At 48.5% G+C, this 19,025-nt stretch overlaps 1 protein-coding gene across 2 annotated transcripts in view; it reads right to left on the bottom strand.

Annotated features, from left to right (window-relative positions):
* The window catches only part of DALRD3 (DALR anticodon binding domain containing 3), a 321,275-nt gene that overhangs the window by 263,343 nt on the left and 38,907 nt on the right, over positions 1-19,025 (bottom strand). For both annotated transcript variants that reach the window (XM_069643313.1, XM_069643314.1), the window contains exon 2: positions 9,158-9,462. In XM_069643313.1, coding sequence (XP_069499414.1) covers positions 9,158-9,462 — 305 coding nt within the window. The remainder of the gene's footprint in view (positions 1-9,157; positions 9,463-19,025) is intronic.

Genomic DNA, 19,025 nt, shown 5'->3' with positions numbered 1-19,025 from the left:
CGTGTGACTGCCAGGAACTGAAGCCATACACAAGGAGACGAATACCTCCACAGACTACGGAGTAACCCTGGAACTTGTGCAGCAGTTTGTTCAGACACAAGAAATACTTTCTTTTTCATTTAGTATGCGGGGAGTAAGCTCAATAATGTACAGTTCCTGTTACAGGCCACAGTGATCTCTGCATGCTAAGGGTGTGTAAGGGAGATGTGTGGTAGACGACACTGTCCAGGAAGCCCCCTCCCACTGGTGATGGGAAAAAAAGATTGTACATTTGCACCTGCTCTAGACCAAACATTAAAGCAGTGTTATCTCCTTGTAAGTGCCTAAGCCAAGCTGTTAGAATGGCAAGGAATGGAGCCAAGGGAGAGTTAGGTACTTGTGGGTCTATAAATAGTGCCATTCACATCACCTACATGAAACTATAACGTGAAGATGGGTTAACACCCTGAAATAGGAGGGAGTGGAGAAAAGAAATGGATGGCAGAGGAAATAGGATCCTGTATCAATACCTCACTAAAGAGTGGGAGAATTCAAGGAGGTATAGTAGTGACATTTAAAAGGCAGGAGAGTATAGGGTGGAAGCTATGAACATGTGAAATATTGTGACAGTGTCATGGGTGTGACCCTGACAAGAGGGATTGGGGAGGACCCCTCTCAACCTGGGGTAGGCGGCCTACCAGGGCAACACCAGAGGCAGAGATACCCCAGACGCTGCATGGTGGTGTGAAGGGTACGCATGGAACTGCACATGTACTCCGGTCCCCAAAATGCATGACTCCTCAGATACCTGGGATGGATAAAAGCTCACAGAAAGCAGTACCATTTGGAGAAACACTACAAGTACCACAATGCACATTGGCTGAACGAACACCTCACACCTAGCCCCACAAACCCCAGTCTGGCTATAGGAGAGCAGTGAGGCAGCATAGGAGCTGGAATCAACGGCGATCTGTCCAGCACTAGGGGAGACCAAGGAAAACCGCCCCAAAATCTCTGTAGGCAAAGATGTTCTTGATCCAGGAGAGAAGCAGAAAACAAACAACCCTAGCCACCGCATGGCAAAGATGGTGGCAAGAAAAGGAGCAGGCCTAAATGTCCTTATGAAGACTGAGGGGATGTACCGGCTCTCAAGAGGTTAGCAATGAGGATCTAGTGACTCTAGAAGCCAAGGAGAGCAAAGGGAAGCTTCCAAGCAGGCAGGAGAGGGCTATAAAAAGCCAACAGTCAGTTGACAGTGAGTCTTCCGCTGACCCCAGAGCTGCCCGACTGTGCTACTTCGGCACCTGCTCACACTCCTACAGTGTGGAGCTTTATTCTCTGGCAAGGGCCTTCTAATATGTCGCCCTGCATGGTCAACGGAGCAGATGTTCCTGCTTTCCGGGTCTCCTGCATTCTGATTTGCTGGCCCCTAACTGGGTGCTTGGAAACAAGATTTACTTGCTGTATAGGCGCCTAACAAGTGAACAATAAAATATCGCCGGCAGGGCTGGACTTGCCTATATCGAACTCTGGAGATTTCCCGGTAGGCCTCAGCACTCTAGGCCTTGCATTTCCATATTTTCCCCATACGAAAAGGGTTGGGCTTGGTGAAAATGTGTAATATGGGGCCACTTTGAAAATAATTTCCAGGGCCTCTTGTTTCCCTGTCCACCCCTTATTGCCGGCACCCTCCAAGAGCCTCAATCTAAGGGCTAAGCCCCTCCCCATGTTTGGCCCTGTCCGGGCCTGGCAGGGCGAGGAGGGTCCCCATTGCTACTAACTCGCCAGACACTTCAGCCCGCCGCTACTACGCACTCTGCTGGTGTCCTGCTGGTTGAGGTAAGACTTCTGCCCCTACTACTCCGGTCTACTCCCTTCTCTTTCGCCTCATGGGCTGCGCATGCCAATCACCTCCTTTGCCTCGCCACTCACGCTGCCTACCTTATCCTATCTTCCTGGCATGGTCTCCCAGCGTGATGGTAGCCCGTGACATGCAGCCTACCACTCTTGTACCTCTTATCTCACCTGGACCTCCAAACTCCTAACTTTCCAACCTACATGCATTGACCTAAACTCCGCCCTTTCTCGTCTAGCCCTTATCTGGTCCGCTCTCCAAGTCTGACCTACATTAACTGACCCTGATCCTTCCCATGGAGTTCCTGCGAGTGACGCTTGGACTGCCTTGCTCCGCTAACCTCATATTCCCTGTCTTTAACTTCTATTACTGTTTGGCTAATGACTGCCTGTACTGTGATGCTAGTATTACTTTGCAATTGTCCCCTCTTATATGTTGACATTGCATAAGGTATGCTCCGACTGTATGCTCTCACTCATGAGGCCTTCTCACTTGCTGGCTCTGCACCACCTGGAATCCTGCGTTTTGTAACCTGCTCATTGATCGACTACTTCTGCTTTAGTTTAATGCTTTACTGCAAAGTTACATCCAAGTGTGTTTTCAAATCTGCATACTACTACTTCTGCTGTATTTTAGTGCTTTGCTGCAAAGTTGCATCTAGGTGCGTTTTCAAATCTACACATTAACTGCTACTGTTGTATTTTAATATTTTACTGCAAAGTTGCACCCAAGTGTGTTTTTAAATCTGCGCTTTGGCTATCTCTGCTGTATTTTAACGCACACCCAGCCTAGGTTCCTAACATTCTGCTACCCAGTGCATTTCTTGGTTATAACACCACTCCATCTGTGCCTGCCTGCTAGGCCACCTGGTGATCTTATTTGTGCAATGTGCAGCTCCCCTGTCTGTCTCCCACCCCAGCCCCTCCTCGGCACATGGCACTCTCCATCTCCCCTAGCTATTCCAACTGCTACTCTCTCACCTACCCTATCCCTCTCACGAAGTCTGGAAGGAAAAAGCTTAAAAGAGCATTCCTGGACACCACCGAGGCCTACCTATTGCTGACACCTTTGTCAATGCTACTTCCAGACAGACCATTATTGACATTCTCTTCTCTGTCTCCTCCCCGGACCTTTGGACTCCCAACTTGATTTCCACTCTTTTCCCTTTCTCCTCCTCTCCCATTAATGGTGGTACTAGATGGGAAGTACTCTTGGCATACTTCTCATCCTCTAGAAGCATCATGAATGTCTACACAAGTGCACTAACATGGCCCAGTGCTCTCAATCTACTCTTCTCCTCGATGGGCGCCAACCCACTCTCATTTACTTGCTCCCTTCTCCTGCTGCTACTCCTCCCTCCTTTCCTCTCACTCCTTCACCACCACGAGTACCACACCCCTGTACCCCTCCTCTGAAAACTTTCAAAAGGTGGTAATCGGCTTCACTTAGCTACTCCGAATGCTCGATCCGCTGTCAAACACGCCTCCGATATCTGCCACATTCTTGAAGACTTTGACCTCGACGTCCTTGCCCTTACCGAGATGTGGTTCAATGCCAGCTCTGTCACTGATCTCGACACTCTCCTGAGGGCTACACAATCCTCTCCAAACCCAGACCCAATCGGCCCAAAGGTGGAGAGGCTCGGATTTTCCCGAGTGGATTTTCCCTGCGGCCATCATACCCACTCAAATCTACTCCTCTTGAATGCCTCGTCTGTAGGTCTCAGGGTCTCTCCTACTCAATCACCTTCGCTACCATCTACAGGCCTGACCTCTCTTCCACTCTGAATGAGCAGAACTCACCTCCTCCCCTCTTCCTCCAAACTCCTCCTCCGCCTCCTCCTCTGAGACTTCAATATCCACCTCGACTTCCCTGAAACAGCCAGCTCACTGTTCCGTGACCTCTGCAACTACCTCTCTCTCACTATTCTTCCTTCTGGACCGACTCACTCAGCCAGACACATTTTGGATGCCCTTATCTATGGGGACATCCGTATTTCTAACCCAGTCGGCACTCCCCTCTCCTGGGCTGACCACTCTCTCCTATTCTCCCGCTTGGGTCACCTCGGTCCTTTGTCCGAACCGTTCCCCGCTCTGCCAGCCTCCTTCGCTGTCATTCAACTGATGAAGAGAGGGTCAGTCGCTGCTTTGATTCCACTTTCATTCCTCCCACCCCCTGACTCTGTCCTTGCTAATCTGCACCTCCCCATCTCCAACACCCTTGACACCCTTGCACCTGTCATGAGGATCCGCTTGAAACCTGCATCTAAATGCAACGGCTGGTATGATTCCGTTCTGGCATCTCTGGCATCCCTGAAACGTAAGTGCAAAGTTGCTGAACGGAACTGGCAGACTTCGGGTTCATCCTCTGACAAACTGGTCCGTCGCCTGCTCCAAAGGAATTATCGCTTTTCGATTCACTCTAAGAAGGCCCACATCCAAGCCAGAATCTCTGAAGCCACTAATAACACGGCAGAACTTTTCCAAGTCTGCAAGGAACATGCCAATTCACCTGCAGTCTCTACCTCTCTCCCTCCTTCCCAGGCTCTCTGCACAACCTTGGCCTCCCATTTCACCTCTAAGGCTCAGGACTGCTTGTCTTCACTCTCCACCACCTGCATTACCACCTGGGTAAACCCCTGGAGATGTTGGCCCTTTCCCAAGTGACCTTCCATACCAAACTCTTGGTTGCCTCATGACCACCAATCTGGATTCCAGGCATCCAGAGGCACGGAAACTGCTCTCCTTAACACGCGTGAAGACATGCTCTTAAATCTTGAATCTAATTCACATGCTATTCTTATTTTCCTCGCCCTCGCCTCTGCCTTTGACACTGTCAATCACTCCATCCTCATAATACAGCTCTGAGATACCCTCAGCATCACAGACCAGGCACTGATTAGCTAACCTCTTTTCTCGCTAACCGCCCATCCCAGTTGCAGCTGGGCCCTTTCTCCTCCACCACTTTACTCTCTACCTGTGGTATCCCCCAGGGCTCTATCCTATCGCCATGCCTCTTCAATATCTATCCCTCCCCTCTCATTCAGTTGATCTCCTTCCTCTCCTCATTTCCAGTGTTATGCTGACGACACACAGCTTGCCTTCAAACTTTCCTCTATCATTTCCTCTTCCTCTCCCTCATTCCCGATTGCCTGACCGCTATCCAGGCATGGTGCGCGCCTAAGGACCTCTGTCTTAATGCCAGTAAGACAGAGATCTTTCCTATTGGGATTCCTGCCCTAGCCACCCCACCCCCCTGTTTCCCTCCTACCCTCTGGCCGCCCTCCTTGGGCCCTATACCTTCACCTGCCCTTGAGGCCAAAAGCCTCAGGGGCATCTTGACTCCTCTCTCAACTTTACCCCCCACATCCTGGTCCTGGCCAAGAAGGCCCATTTCCAGCTTCACCTCTTTAGAGGCATTCTCCCTTTCCTCACCTTTCCCCAGAAGCTCAATGTTGCCAGAGCTCTGGTCCTCTACAGGATGGACTACTGCAGCAGCCCCTTCCTCAATCTCTCCCTTTTCTCCCTACGTCCCCGTTAGCTAATCCAGAATAGGGCTGCAAGACTTATCCTTGGCTTCAAGCCCAGGGACCGTATCTCTCCACTGGTTCCCGGTGGCTGCAAGGATCACATTTAAGACACTCTGCATCATCCACAAGACTTTCTGTGCCCTGGGGTCTACGCTATCGTCAACTCTCCCTGAATACTTCCTTGCTAGAGCCCTCCGCACCTCCAGCTCTGATTGTTAAATGCTTCTCTAAGCAGAGATTGGGGGGCAGTTATCTCTTCGGCTGGTGCCTCTCGCTGGAATAGCCTTCCTGCCCGTCTCAGACTTGAGCCGGATCTCCTTAAATTCCGGAACCTTCTTAAAATTCTGCTTTTCTCTACCTCTTTCCCTTCCCTGCTAACCATCCCTCTGCCACCGAGACTGGTGGCTTAATACATTCATGAATCTCACAGGTTACCAGGCCCTCTGCCCAGTCAATACCAGTTCCCTCCCCACCCCCCAGCACTGCCCCAGTAGGCCCCCTGCATGGTGGCTGTGCACCCCACCTTGGGAGGCTTCCCCCCAGCACTTAGCCAGTGAACTCCTCCCTGGCACCCCTTGCACTTTCCCTCCCGGGTTCACCAGCACTTGTCCATTCCCAATTCCCTCCTCCCACCCTCCCTCTCTTATCTCCTGCACTTGCGAATGCCACAAGGCCTAGCAGATTCATATTTGTATACTTACTGTTCTTTTGCAATTTATTTATTCCCCTTGTTCCCTCCCCATTTGTCTTGTGCACGATTTTGTTGTATAAGCGCCTAACTAAATACATTCTTATATAGCGCAACACTAACCCAAAGGTCTCAGGGCGCTTACAATAAAGACAACAAAACATAAACAAGTGGAGTACCAGAGAGCAAAACAGAGAAGGGGGAAGAGAATGTACTTCTATATTGGGAACTGTACAACCATGCATGTGGTTTGGGTGAAACCCGATGTAAAGACATTTCAAAGTTCCATATGAAAAAATGTATACAATGGAAAGACACCAGAGTCATTTTCCAAGGGGTCATAAATCAGCCAAGAGCTTATAGGACTGAGATGAAGTCCCTTTGCAGACAGTTTCTGGGAGAGTTATGTTATTCGTTTAGTTAGTAGTAGGGACAGACTTCGAGTAGAAACGGGTTGGGACAGAGGAATGATTTTCATTGTAAAGACATCCTGACCAGCACCTTTTGTAGACTTAGGGAAAGATACGTTCCCTTTCCTTTAATAATAAAAAGCTTTATGAAACAGGACTTCCTCTCTGCCTTCTGACTCTGGCTTAGCACAGTACCCTGCCGCTAGTGAATTGGCACTGCATCATGTCCTCTGGGTCATGGTGAATGGTTGGGGGTCAGGGTTGGAGACCAACTAAAACAGAAGGGAAAGGTGTGCAGGGATCCCACTAAGATGTCAAGCCTCATTGCCTGTTTTCGTAATACCATTTTACAATAAAAACTGAAAACCTATTGGATTGGTCATGTGGCCCATTGAGCACCTTGTCACAAATGTGTTACCATTTATAAATGTACGACGCCTGCATGAACCGAACATATTACAGACTGCTGCACATGATCACCACCACATGCAATTACATGCAATTACAGTAGGATTTGTCAATTGATAATATACATTTTACCATTGAAAGATATTTCCACTAGTATCTGTAACACTACATCAGGTTGAGAGGACAAGATTTGTTTTTTCTAATCTCAGTTTGACACGTGCAAGAGAGCTGAAGCTTCACACGATTGCCAGATGTATGTATGTAAAGGGACACATCACCTATAAATACGCGTGAGCACCCTGAACGCATGGCTCTGTGTATAGGTGTACATACAGGTATGCCCTTTTTGAATCCGCCTGCGCCAGACTCCTCCCACATCCTGCTGGCTTCGCACAATACACCTCTGGCTAAAGGCAGCAGTGCGTGCAGCCTTCAAAGCATGGCGCTGTTATGCTCCTGGCTCAACGCCACCATTTACCTTTCCGAATCCTGCTTCTCAGCTCACCCGGTTTTTGGTTTTGTGTTTGTGCAGAAACAACTAATGTTTAGTAGGATGCACTGCACACTGAAGTGCGCCTTGGTGATCACAGTTTTGGAACTTGGGGATTTGAAGTTATCTGGCTAAAAGCCTATGAGGGTAGCCAGGATTATAACAGGACAGTCTGCACTTCACGTACCACACTAGACCACGTTTCCTCAGAAAACAGCAATCCAGCTGTATATGTACACTTAATTAATGCGCTGTTACACAACTAGATGGGCAGGTTATACCTGGCTTTTACGAAATTATTCTTGAAACCAGCCTACGGTGCATGTAGAGGTCAGCTTTATGACAAATGCCTTTCTTGGCTACACCAAGATAAGCCAAACCAGCAGTCACAGCGAGGGTGCATTCATTAACAGCATGGCCTTAAACCACTGATGCAGTGGTTGCGCTGGAGCGCAAACGTGTAAAGTTGAGATTTTCGTTACAACCCCCAAGACAGTGCGAAAATTTGCCAATTTGGCCGACACCTAAAGACCGCTTTGAAAGGTTATGTTTGAGGGTTGGGAGAGGGGAAAGATTTTCCAGTACTGATAAACTTCTGAGTAGATAGTGTTTGCTGTTCTAAAACAGAAAAGCCATCTTAAAATATGAAAGCAGACTGGGACTTGGCCGTCCTTTTAATACTTTTGCCCATACATCGGGACGCACGTTAAGATAAACGACGCCAGGATGCCGTTCTGAGCAGCATAAGTGAGCATATCACACAAGTGCTACTCTCCATCAGTGACCCTCCCATCACCCAACTTTTATTCATGCCTTATTCATTTACTAAAGTGCAGTGAACGCTGTAGAAAGGCACCAATGAGGTGTGTCAAGGTCTGACCTGAAGGGGACTACCGTGTGCTTCCTGTGAGTTTATTTGACGGTGAAAAGCCACACGTTTACCAATTTCCACTGCAGGAAGCAAGGCTGAAGCAAAATGACAAAGCCTGAAAGGAAATGCCTGGCCTATTTTGCAAGGTAGGACCCTCAGGAAAAAAGAATGGCGCTAGACAGCGACTGTGAGGGTATCCATTTTTCGAGGAGGAGGGATGCCTGATGGGGGATGCAGAACATCTTACATATCATTTGGTGCACAGCTGATGTGGACGGCAAAGCATAAGTTAGACGTCGCCATCGATGCTGCATTGTGAATGGTGTCCAGTTTTAGAATGAGGAATTGCAGAATGCCAAGAAACAAGGCATTGCCATGTTCCAATGTTGTAGACAACAGACGTCTGAACTTTGGTCAAACTGGTACACAGCAAAGGAACAGTGGACCTGCTACACACATTGTAATCTACAAGTACTAAAGTTAAACAAGAGGATTACTGTTCTGCAAAAGTACTCCAAAGCGTAGGGTTCATAGAACGAGATTCCCAAGGCTCACGAGTAACATTAGAAAGGTGCTTTGTTGATACACAAAAATGGAGGGGTGGGTGGTCATTAGATGGAGCAACTTTGCTTGTGCCGCTAGAGGCAAAAACAGCAAAGTAATTCAAAAAGCGCAGTGTGAGCTCCGGGAACAAAAATTGGGCAATTCTAGATTCCATTTAATGTATAATGAACAATAAAACAAGCTAGCATGTTTGCTCTAAATTGGGAATTCACGCCCAATCGTTGTTGCCTTCGCTCACATCCGCACAGCGCATTGAGTTTCTCTTGCAAACATCAATATCCATCTGTCCCCACAATAAACATTGCATACTCTGGCTCCCAACACAATCACCAGCAGGTGCACCAAACAATGAAATCTACCTACCCTTCTGCCCGAAGGATTTCAGCCAGGTGATCAGCTACCAGGATGGCTCTTAGGTGGCTAAGCTTCAGAGCATCTGGACTCTTGCAGCCATGCAGAGCAACACAGTTTAAAATGACATTTTTCACTATGGCTGAATTGGAGGTGGAAGGTTTCAGATAGCAAGGACTATGTGCAAGGACCTGCTGGAACACCAAACTCCTTTCCAGCCGAACCGCCAGTCCAAAGTCGGTGAGCTCGCAACTCTGAATGGGTGGCACCCCAGCAGCGTGAATGGAAGAGATGCGTTGAATGAGGTCTTCAGGAATCTGGGGAAACCATCGGAAAAGGAGCCAATTAATTAACATTGCAGTCCGGGCATCAACAGCTAGCTTCTAGAATAAACAAAAATCGTGATTTCATAAATGTACTGACAGATGATAAAATTAACATGGATAGGTGATTCAAAATCGGACTACAGAAGCATGAGTTGTTGGCTTTCTGACTAGGCAGTGGGTCCACCATTTACTAGTGGGTTACATGAATATATTGCACGTATTAATAACTGAAAGCATAACCAAGTAGTTCTGTGAAGCCATCAACCAGCAGCGACTACTCAGATAGGAGTGGCGTGGGTTAGGAATGGAGCCTCACTCTACCCTGTAAACCTGGCCACATCCTCTCAGACTTGGGTGTGTTTTTCTCCATTATTTAAAATTGCACTGTGAAATTATTTAAAATTGCATTGTGAAACCTAGGCCTTTTTCACCACTTACAGGATTCTCAGACTTGGGTGTGTTCTCTGAATTTAAAATTTGCATTTGAAACTTGTACCGTTCTGTGGTCCTGCCTCCTAGCATAGCATCCATCTAGCAAACTTTTCTACCATTATCTAAGCCCCTGTCATCTTGTCTAATTGGCTACTTGTCTCCCTCTGTCTCGTCTGCTGGCACCCCCCACCCACACCTTTCCTCTTCTCTCCACTCCATACCTACTCTATGGTGCTCTCTCCCTCCTATCTTTTTTTAACTGCTTCTCCATCGACTGTCCTGCTCTCCTCACTTAATCTGGTAGGATGAAGTGTAAAAAGGACATCCTGGTCTCCAACACAGGCATCCCTATCGCCGATACCTATACCAGTGCCTCGTCCAGGCAAACCCTCCCCAACATCCTCTTTGTCGTTCCCTCGCCAGACCTATGGACTCTACATATGGTCTCTGTGCTCTCTTTTTTCTCTTCTTCTCCCATTAATGGTGGCACTCGGTGGGAGGCTCTCCTGTCCTCCTTCCACTCCTCTAAGGTCATCATTAATGTTTTTACCTGAATGGCACTGTCTTGATCCAAGGCCCTCAGGCCAACCCTCTCTTTGATAGACGCTTCCCGCTCCTCATCAATTTCTTGTCTTCTCCTGCTGTCCCGTCTCTCCTTTCCTCAGCTTCCTTGCCTCCCCCTGCTGTCTCCTCCTTGGCTACCTTGCCCTCTCCTCTTTCCTCTTCTGCCCCACTCAGGCTTCTTCTACACCACTGCAGGGCATACCTCTGATTTGTGGCAACCTTCTCCATATTGCCACTCTAAACTCTCGCTCAACTGTCAAACACTCCTCTGACATCTGCCACCTCCTGGAGGAACTTGACCTCGATGTCCTCAGTGTCACCAAGACATGGTTCACAGTCAACTGTCATGAGCTTTGACACTCTCCTCCCTGATGGCTACAAGATCCTCACCGTGCCCAGATCCAAACGTTCCAGAGGGGGTGTAGCCCTGATCTTTCCTGAGTGGATTCCTGCCTCTGTCATTCCTACACAGGACTACTCAGCTTTCGAATGCCTCGTCTGTAGGCGCTCTCTCTCCTGGCCATTCCCTTACTATGGCTACCATCTATTGGCCACCTGGTCGAATCTCCCCCTTCCTCTTGGAGTGGGCGGACCTCTCCTCTTGGCCTCAACCACTCAACTCCTCCTTCTTGGAGCCTTTAACATCCACCTGAATGCTTCCTGTCCTGTCTCGGACTCTTTCGCGACCTCTGCGATTCTCTCTCATTCTCTATTCTCCCCTCTGGCCCGACTCACTCTGCAGGTACCCCCTGGATGTTCTGAGCTCTTCAGACCTTCCCCTTTCTTTCCCCCTCACCACTCCTCTCTCTTGGAGTGATCCCCTTCTCCATTACTCCCAGCTCACCCTCCACACCCCGCATGCCAAGCCAACTCCAGCACTGCCACCTACCTTCTCTGATATCAGACCCACGAAGCATGCTTCAGTTCGCCGCCACTTCTCTCGACCCTCCTCCCCTCTTGGCTGACTCACACCTTGGCTGACTCACACCTTGACACAGCTCCCTCCATGCTCCACTCTGCTATATCTGATACTCTCGATGTTCTTGCCCCGGTCATGAGGATCCGCCTAAAGCCCAAAGCCAAGTGCACCTCTAGGTATTACCCTGACCTTGTCACCCTTAAACGCAAGTGCAGAGTGGCTGAGAGGAAATGGCATACTTCCGGTACATCCTCTGACAAACTGGCCTTCCACCTGCTCCAAAGGCAACACCGGGTCTCTGTGCGCACCAAGAAGAGAGCCCACATCCAAGCCTGCATCTCTGCAGCATCAAACAACTCGGCCGAACTCTTTAAAATCTGCAAGAGCTGGCCAATCCTGCTGCAGTCTCTACCTCTCATGTCCCTTCCCATGCCCTCTGCACAGCCCTGGCTTCTCATTTCATCTCTAAAACCCAGGACTTCCTGTCCTCTCTCTCTTCCTCTCCTCCCTCTACCTTTGGCCCTTCTTCGGCCACCTCTCCTCCCTCCTTCACTGCCTTTCCCCTGCTCTCCAACCTTGATTCCAACACCCCCTGTGTCCTCATCTTACTTGATCTCTCTTCTGCCTTTGACACGGTCAACCATGCCATCCTGCTCAGCCATCTCCGTGATAACCTTCGTATCACTGATCAGGCCCTGGCTTGGACTTCTTTCCTCTCCGTTCGACCACCCCCCCCCCTCTGACCCCCTCCTCTAGGCTGGACTACTGTAACAGCCCCTTTCTAAATTGGCCTGCTTCTACTCTCCGGCCTCTGCAACTCATCAGAAACAGGACTGTGAATCTTGTCCTTTGCCTCAAGCCCAGGAATCGTATCTCTCCAGGACTGAAATCGCTGCACTGGCTCCCGGTGGCAGCGGGGATTAAGTTTAAAACACTCTGAATTGTCCATAAGGCCTTCTGAGGCCTCAATACCTGCAACTCTCTCTTTCTAAATATCTTCCTTCTTGCTCATCCGCCTCCAACTCTCAGGGTCAGTCGCTTCTCCAAGCAACGAGTTGGTGGTAGATCTCTTCCTCTGCTGGGGCCTCCCTCTGGAACAGCCGCTCTGAAACTTGAGGAGAACCATCTCCGGTTCCGGAAGCACATCAAGACCTTCCTCTTTGCTTCTGCTTTCTCTCCTCTGCTCCCTTGCTGATCTCTTGATTTGAAACTGCAACTGCACTGGTTTACCTGGCTACCCTCTGATCTCAGGCCCAGGTCCCCTGCCCGCTAGTTGCACAACTGCATTGCCCCCTAGCAACCCTGCACTCAGGGACAGTTTCTGTATCCCTACAGCCCCCTACCAGCGTTTGACACCTGATGTCTGCCCTTACCCTTGCACTTGCCACCAGCTGGCCGCACTTAATTTACTGTTTTATTTATTTTTTACAGTTATTTTATGTACTGCACTGCCCCCCATTTCCCCCCCGCACTTCTCACCTCCCTCCTTCCCTGCACTTGCACGATCTCAATGTCAGATGGCCTAGTAAGATCGCTGTCTCCTTCTTCCCTCTGTTCCCCCTCTCTTTCCTCGTCACACCTTGAAACACTTGTGTATATGCGCGTTATAAATGCCATATCATATATTGTGTGAATGACTATTCCTTACGGTATCACAAAGAACTGATGGGATGTCACAGAAACCTACTGATGAAGTGAGAGACCCATTTGCAGTGTTTGCGAGATGCAGGCGCTCTGCATACGCTCAAATGAATGCTCGAGTGACTGAATGACAAGGCAAGTGCATGAAGGTCTGGGTTTTGTGCATGAAGGAGTTTGATGCTTTGGACACTACTAAAGCCTTAAATTATGTGAATGCAAATTATGTTTTGGCACCACTGAAGGACAAAACCTCAGACAGGGTTACACGTTCACCAGCTCACTTCAGTCTTCCCACTTCCAAAGGGACTTTGTAAAGCTACACTTGTGTTGGGGATTATAGAACATGAACCGAACAAGGAAGCAAGGAGCAGTGTAATTTGAATTACCAGTGTTAGGGGCAGTTATAGTAGCTCTGATATTCCAAACATCAAGGGTGTTAAATACCTAGGAGTAGCACGTCCTGAGAGACCAGATTGTGAAAGCTAGGGATATGGGGGACCGCCATCTCTGAGTCATTTCTTTTTATGCGTTGGAAGATGTGGAGTTTCCCTCTATTACCATTATTTTATGACCTAGAGCTGGAGTAAGAGTACAACATTTTTCTAAAGGGTGTGTGTGTGTATAATATATGATACATTACTCACCATAATCGTATTTCTGATGCTTGTATCTGCTTAGATTCACATGCTGTGCATAGGCCAACATCGAGTGGAAGCTGCAGAGTATTAGTTTGTTTTTCGAACCTCAAAAAGGGGGGGGGGGGTCGAACTAGGGCGTGCCAGTAATACTATCCCTAGTGTGACGTCCACTGTACCCATGATCCCTCACGCGTGTAGGACCTTCAGATTGTATTTTTTCTGACATGAGGTAGCATGAGGAATAGCGCGAGTAGAGAGTGTCCAAGCAGATAAGATAGATACGACTACAAGCTGTCAAGGAGTTCCCCCCTTCTCACCCGAGTTCGATCTTTGCTGGATTTCTTGATCGATGCCTTCTTGCGGACTGATCGAGTCTTTAATAAGGCTGCACGAGTCTCTTCCGACTCCAGCGTGCATTCAAAGTTCCGGGATGCAAGGATCCAGGAATCCGGGAAATTAACAGAGTGCGCAACTAGCACACGAGTCCAGGAATCAAGAAAGGAAGGAAAGGGACTAGGAATGGGGTAGGCTGTAAGAAGCAAGGGAAACAATAACGCGAGCTACGGAGCACACGTCTGGTCGCTACTTCGCTATAGCATTGAGCCGCGCGGAGCCGAGGGAGGCGTGGTCTATAAATAGAACACGCTACGTCCAAGGTGTAGAGCGAGGAAGTTGTTTCACAATGGATGGCCATGTTGGAAGTACAAGAGAGTGTAAGCCCCGTTGAGACAAGGACCAGGAAGTCCAAAAGGAGCGTGTTCGGTACAGAAGACCTGTTCCTCCGGGTTTGCCCGGGTGTATAAGGTGAAATCTTCTGAGTAGTTGAGTGGCCTTGAGATTAGAAAGTGGTTCCCAGGTTCTTTCACTAGGAGGATATCCTTTCCATTCTACCAGGTATTGAAGCTGACCCTGTTTATACCTGGAGTCACATATTCGGGATACTTCATATTCCAATTGGTTGTCGACCAGCAGAGGAGGAGGTCGGCAGGATTTCCGGGAGGATTGGGTGTAGGGTTTTAATAAGGATGTGTGAAATACTGGGTGAATTTTCTTCCAGGAGTCTGGTAGTCTGATCGGGTATGAAACTGGATTAATAATTTCCTTGATGGGAAATGGACCATAGTACCGAGGGGCCAACTTGTTTGGCCGTAGATGTCGGGGTAGTAATTTCGAGGACAACCAGACTTGATCACTGATTGCATAAGAGGACCTGGTCTTCTTTTGAAATCCGCATACCTCTTAGTCTGTGTTCTGGCCCTCTCTAAGTTTTCTTTGGCCTCCTGGTGTACGTTGATGAGGGTTTCTATCCAGGAGTCGACAGTAGGTACTGGTGTAGGATGAGGGAGAACAGAGGGTAGAACCGATGGATGGAAACCTTTGCTACAATAAAAGGGACTGGTCTTAAGTGCTGAATGATCGGAATTGTTGTAGGCGAATTCAGCCACGGGTATCAGGAGCGACCAGTCATCCTGAACCTTGGTGGCGAAACATCGAAGATACTGATCCAGGGTCTGATTAGCACGTTCTGTGGCCCCGTTGGTTTGGGGATGATAACCAGACGAGAGGGCGCGTTGGATTCCCAAAATGCGACAGAGATGTTTCCAGAATTGAGAGACGTATTGAGGTCCTCGATCAGATATGATCTTGGAAGGAAGTCCATGTAAACGGAATGTGTGTTCCAGGAAGATTCCAGCAAGATCGGACGAGGATGGCAGCTTACACAGGGGTGTAAAATGAGCCATATGAGTGAACAAGTCTATGGTAACCATGATGGTCGTGTATCCTCGGGAAGGTGGTAATTCCACAATGAAGTCTGTAGCAATGAATTCCCATGGCCTTGTTGGCAGTGTAGGTTGCAGTAGAAGACCCGCCGGTCTCCTGTTATGTTGATTTTGATTGCAGACAGTACAAGCTTTGATGTACTGCTGTACGTTGGTCTTCATTCCAGGCCACCAAAACTGTCTTTGTATAAGACGGAGGGTGTTGGTTATGCCACGATGTCTGGAGTGAAGGGTATCATGACAGAGGTTTATTATTCTTTGTTGTAATTTCTGTGTAGGAATGACCAGTGCATTGTCCTTGAATAAATATCCTTCCTTAACTCTTAGGTTCCATGGATTCTTCCTTGAAATATCCTTCCAGAGGTCAGAGGATTGGGTTTGCACTCGAATTTCTTCCAGGAGGTTGACTGCTTGAGCTACAAAGATCGTGTGGGGAAACATCTTAGGATAGGCCTTGTCTTCAGTAGTTACATAGTCAGGACATCGAGATAAGGCGTCAGCAATCATGTTTTGTGATCCGGGAAAATGAGTGATTTGGTATTCGTACTGGGCAAAGAAGTAGGCCCAACGCGCGCGACGACACTCCAACGACTGTAGAATTTGAAGATTCTGATGGTCCGTGCGGACCTGAACTGGATATCTAGCACCCAGAAGTAGATGTCGCCATTCAGTGAAGGCTTGGCGGATGGCTAACAGTTCCTTTTCAAGGACGGAATAGTGTGTCTCACTGGGAGTCAGGGTTCGTGAGAGATAAGCAATGGGGTGTGTTCCAGTTTATCCTCAAGTTCCTGCTTCAAGACCGCTCCTATGGCGTAGTTAGACGCATCCGTTTCCACTAGGAAAGGCAGATTTATGTCGGGTTGGGAAAAGATGGGGACTTGCGTGAAGTCTGTCTTTAAACGTTGGTATGCCTTATCCTGTGGTGTAGACCAGACAAAGGGGGTGTCTTTCTTCAAGAGGGCAACGATCGGCTGAACGATCTCGGAAAAGGTAGAAATGAACTTCCGGTAGAAGTTGGCAAGCCCCAGGAAGGATTGAACTTGTTTCACGGACATGGGAACGGGCCATGCCAGTATAGCCTTTACCTTTGAAGGGTCCATACCAATTCCTTCTGGGCTAAGTATGAAGCCTAAGTAGTGAACAGAAGTAACGTGAAACAAGCATTTTTCGGGTTTGGCTAAGAGTTTGTGTTCACGGAGTCGTTGTAATACTGCCTTTACATGTTCTTCATGCTTTAGAGGATCCTTGGAAAAGATCAATATGTCATCCAGATAGACAATGACGAAGAGGAATAACATGTCAGAAAACGCCCTATCCATAAAACGTTGAAAAACTGCGGGGGCATTAGCTAGTCCAAAGGGCATGACTAGATATTCATAGTGACCAAATGGTGTTCTAAAGGCTGTTTTCCATTCGTCTCCTTCCCGGACACGGATCAAATGATAGGCACCCCAGAGATCCAACTTCGTGAATCTCACAGCTTCCAGGATATCCGAGATCAGGGGCAGTGGGTACCGATCTTTGAGGGTGCATTGATTTAAGCCACGATAGTCGAGGCAAGGTCTGAGTTCCTTGGTGTCCTTCTTGGGAACAAAGAACAACGAAGCACCTGCTGGAGATTTTGAGGGTCTTATGGTGCCGTTTTCAAGGTTGATATCTAGGTATTCTCGAAGGGCCTTTTTCTCTGGTTCGGAAAGGATGAACATTCTGCCGAAGGGAATCACTGCTGAGGGATCTGTATCTATGGCACAGTCTTCAGGTCTGTGAGGGGGTAAGGCCTGGACTATGGCAGTTGAAAATACATCAGCATATCCCTGATAGGCCTCTGGGACTTGTATGATATTGGAAACCATGAGTGGTGTTTGCTGGTCTCTTAGTGGTTCTTTAGGGAGTGTCGAGGAGGGATCCAGAAATAGACAGTGGGACATACAAAACTCTGAGCCTAGGAATAGTGATCCTGTTGTCCAATTGATATACGGATTGTGCTTCTGTAACCAGGGCATACCCAATACCATGGGGTAATGAGCTGACTTAATGATGTCAAATGTAATCCGCTCTTGGTGATGGTTTATGGAAAGCTGGATCTCTTTTGTCTGCAGGCTTATGGGTCCTGAAGTGAGGGGTCATCCGTCGATTGCATCCACCGGCTGCATGGTGCTTCATGTCTCGTACGGAATGATGACTAACAACCCAGTCTTGATCAATGAAAATTCCCATAGCTCCGCAGTCTACCAAGGCCAGAATGGGATAGGTCTTATTCTTGGAGGGCGACAGGAAGGCCTGTAGTATCACCAAATTGTTTTGTCCAGGAGAGTTCAAGGATGGAATTGATGTGGAGCAAACATCTCTTTCCCGAAGCTCTGCTCCATCTAGGATCGGGAGCTGGCATTTCCCGAACGCCGAGGAGGGGCTAGAGGACACTCCCTAACCAAGTTTTTGTCTGAGGCACAATACATGCACAACCACGTGTGAATCCTTCTCATTCTTTCTTGCGGGGATATAGGTCAACGGAAGGCTCCTATCTGCATGGGTTCTGGTTCAGAGACTGAGCCTGGGTTTGTGTACGTCTTGGTGGTACTCTCAAAGGACAGCTTTGGAGGATTACCTCTGGATTTCTTCTTCTCTGCCTTCCTTTCCTGGATACGGAAATTTATTTGCATGGCAAGGTCCATTAGTGCCTGGAATGAGTTTGGGCGAGCCGCTCTGGCCAACTCATCCTTAATCTCCTCATTCAGTCCTCTCCTGAAAAGGGTAAAACTCGCGTCAGGGGACCAATCAGCTTCCTTGACTAATTGCTTGAATCGGGTAACATAGGTGAGCATATCCTGGGATCCTTGCCGAAAGTCTAACAGGCGTTCCTGGGCAATATAGACCTGCTCTGGACGGTCAAACATGGTCTTAAGGGCTTGTATGAAGCCATCAAAGTCATCTAGGAGAGCATCGCCAGAATTAACGAGGGACGTAGCCCAGGTTAAGGCATTTCCTGAAAGGTGGGAAATTATGAACCCCACCTTAGCCCTGGGAGTTGAAAAGTAGTAGGGCTTAAAAGTAAAGTAGACCAAACATGAATCCAGGAATCCGCGAAGGGTTTTTGCTGCCCCATCGTATTTGTCCACTATGCCGCCCAGCAACACACTTTCTTTTGTGGCAGAATAACGGGATAGAACTAATTGTTTGAGAGCGGCGTTTTCCACCTTTAGATTCTGCACCTCGGTTGATAGCTCTTGCATGCCACGCATCAGGTCCTGGACGGCCGCTTCCATGTCCATATCGAGTTCGGTCGGTTGGCGTCTCAAACTGTCAAGGAGTTCCCCCCTTCTCACGTGAGTTTGATCTTTGCTGGATTTCTTGATCGATGCCTTCTTGCGGACTGATCGAGTCTTGAATAAGGCTGTACGAGTCTCTTCCGACTCCAGCGTGCGTTCAAAGTTCCGGAATGCAAGGATCCAGGAATCTGGGAAATTAACAGAGTGCGCAACTAGCACACGAGTCCAGGAATCGAGAAAGGAAGGAAAGGGACTAGGAATGGGGTAGGCTGGAAGATGCAAGGGAAACAATACCGCGAGCTACGGAGCACAC

This window comes from Ambystoma mexicanum, chromosome 2p, assembly GCF_040938575.1.
Source record: "Ambystoma mexicanum isolate Mex_15411 chromosome 2p, UKY_AmexF1_1, whole genome shotgun sequence".
In the NCBI taxonomy this organism is placed as follows: domain Eukaryota; kingdom Metazoa; phylum Chordata; class Amphibia; order Caudata; family Ambystomatidae; genus Ambystoma; species Ambystoma mexicanum.
Note: the sequence above shows the minus strand (reverse complement) of the source record. Positions and strands in the feature narration are given on the sequence as shown.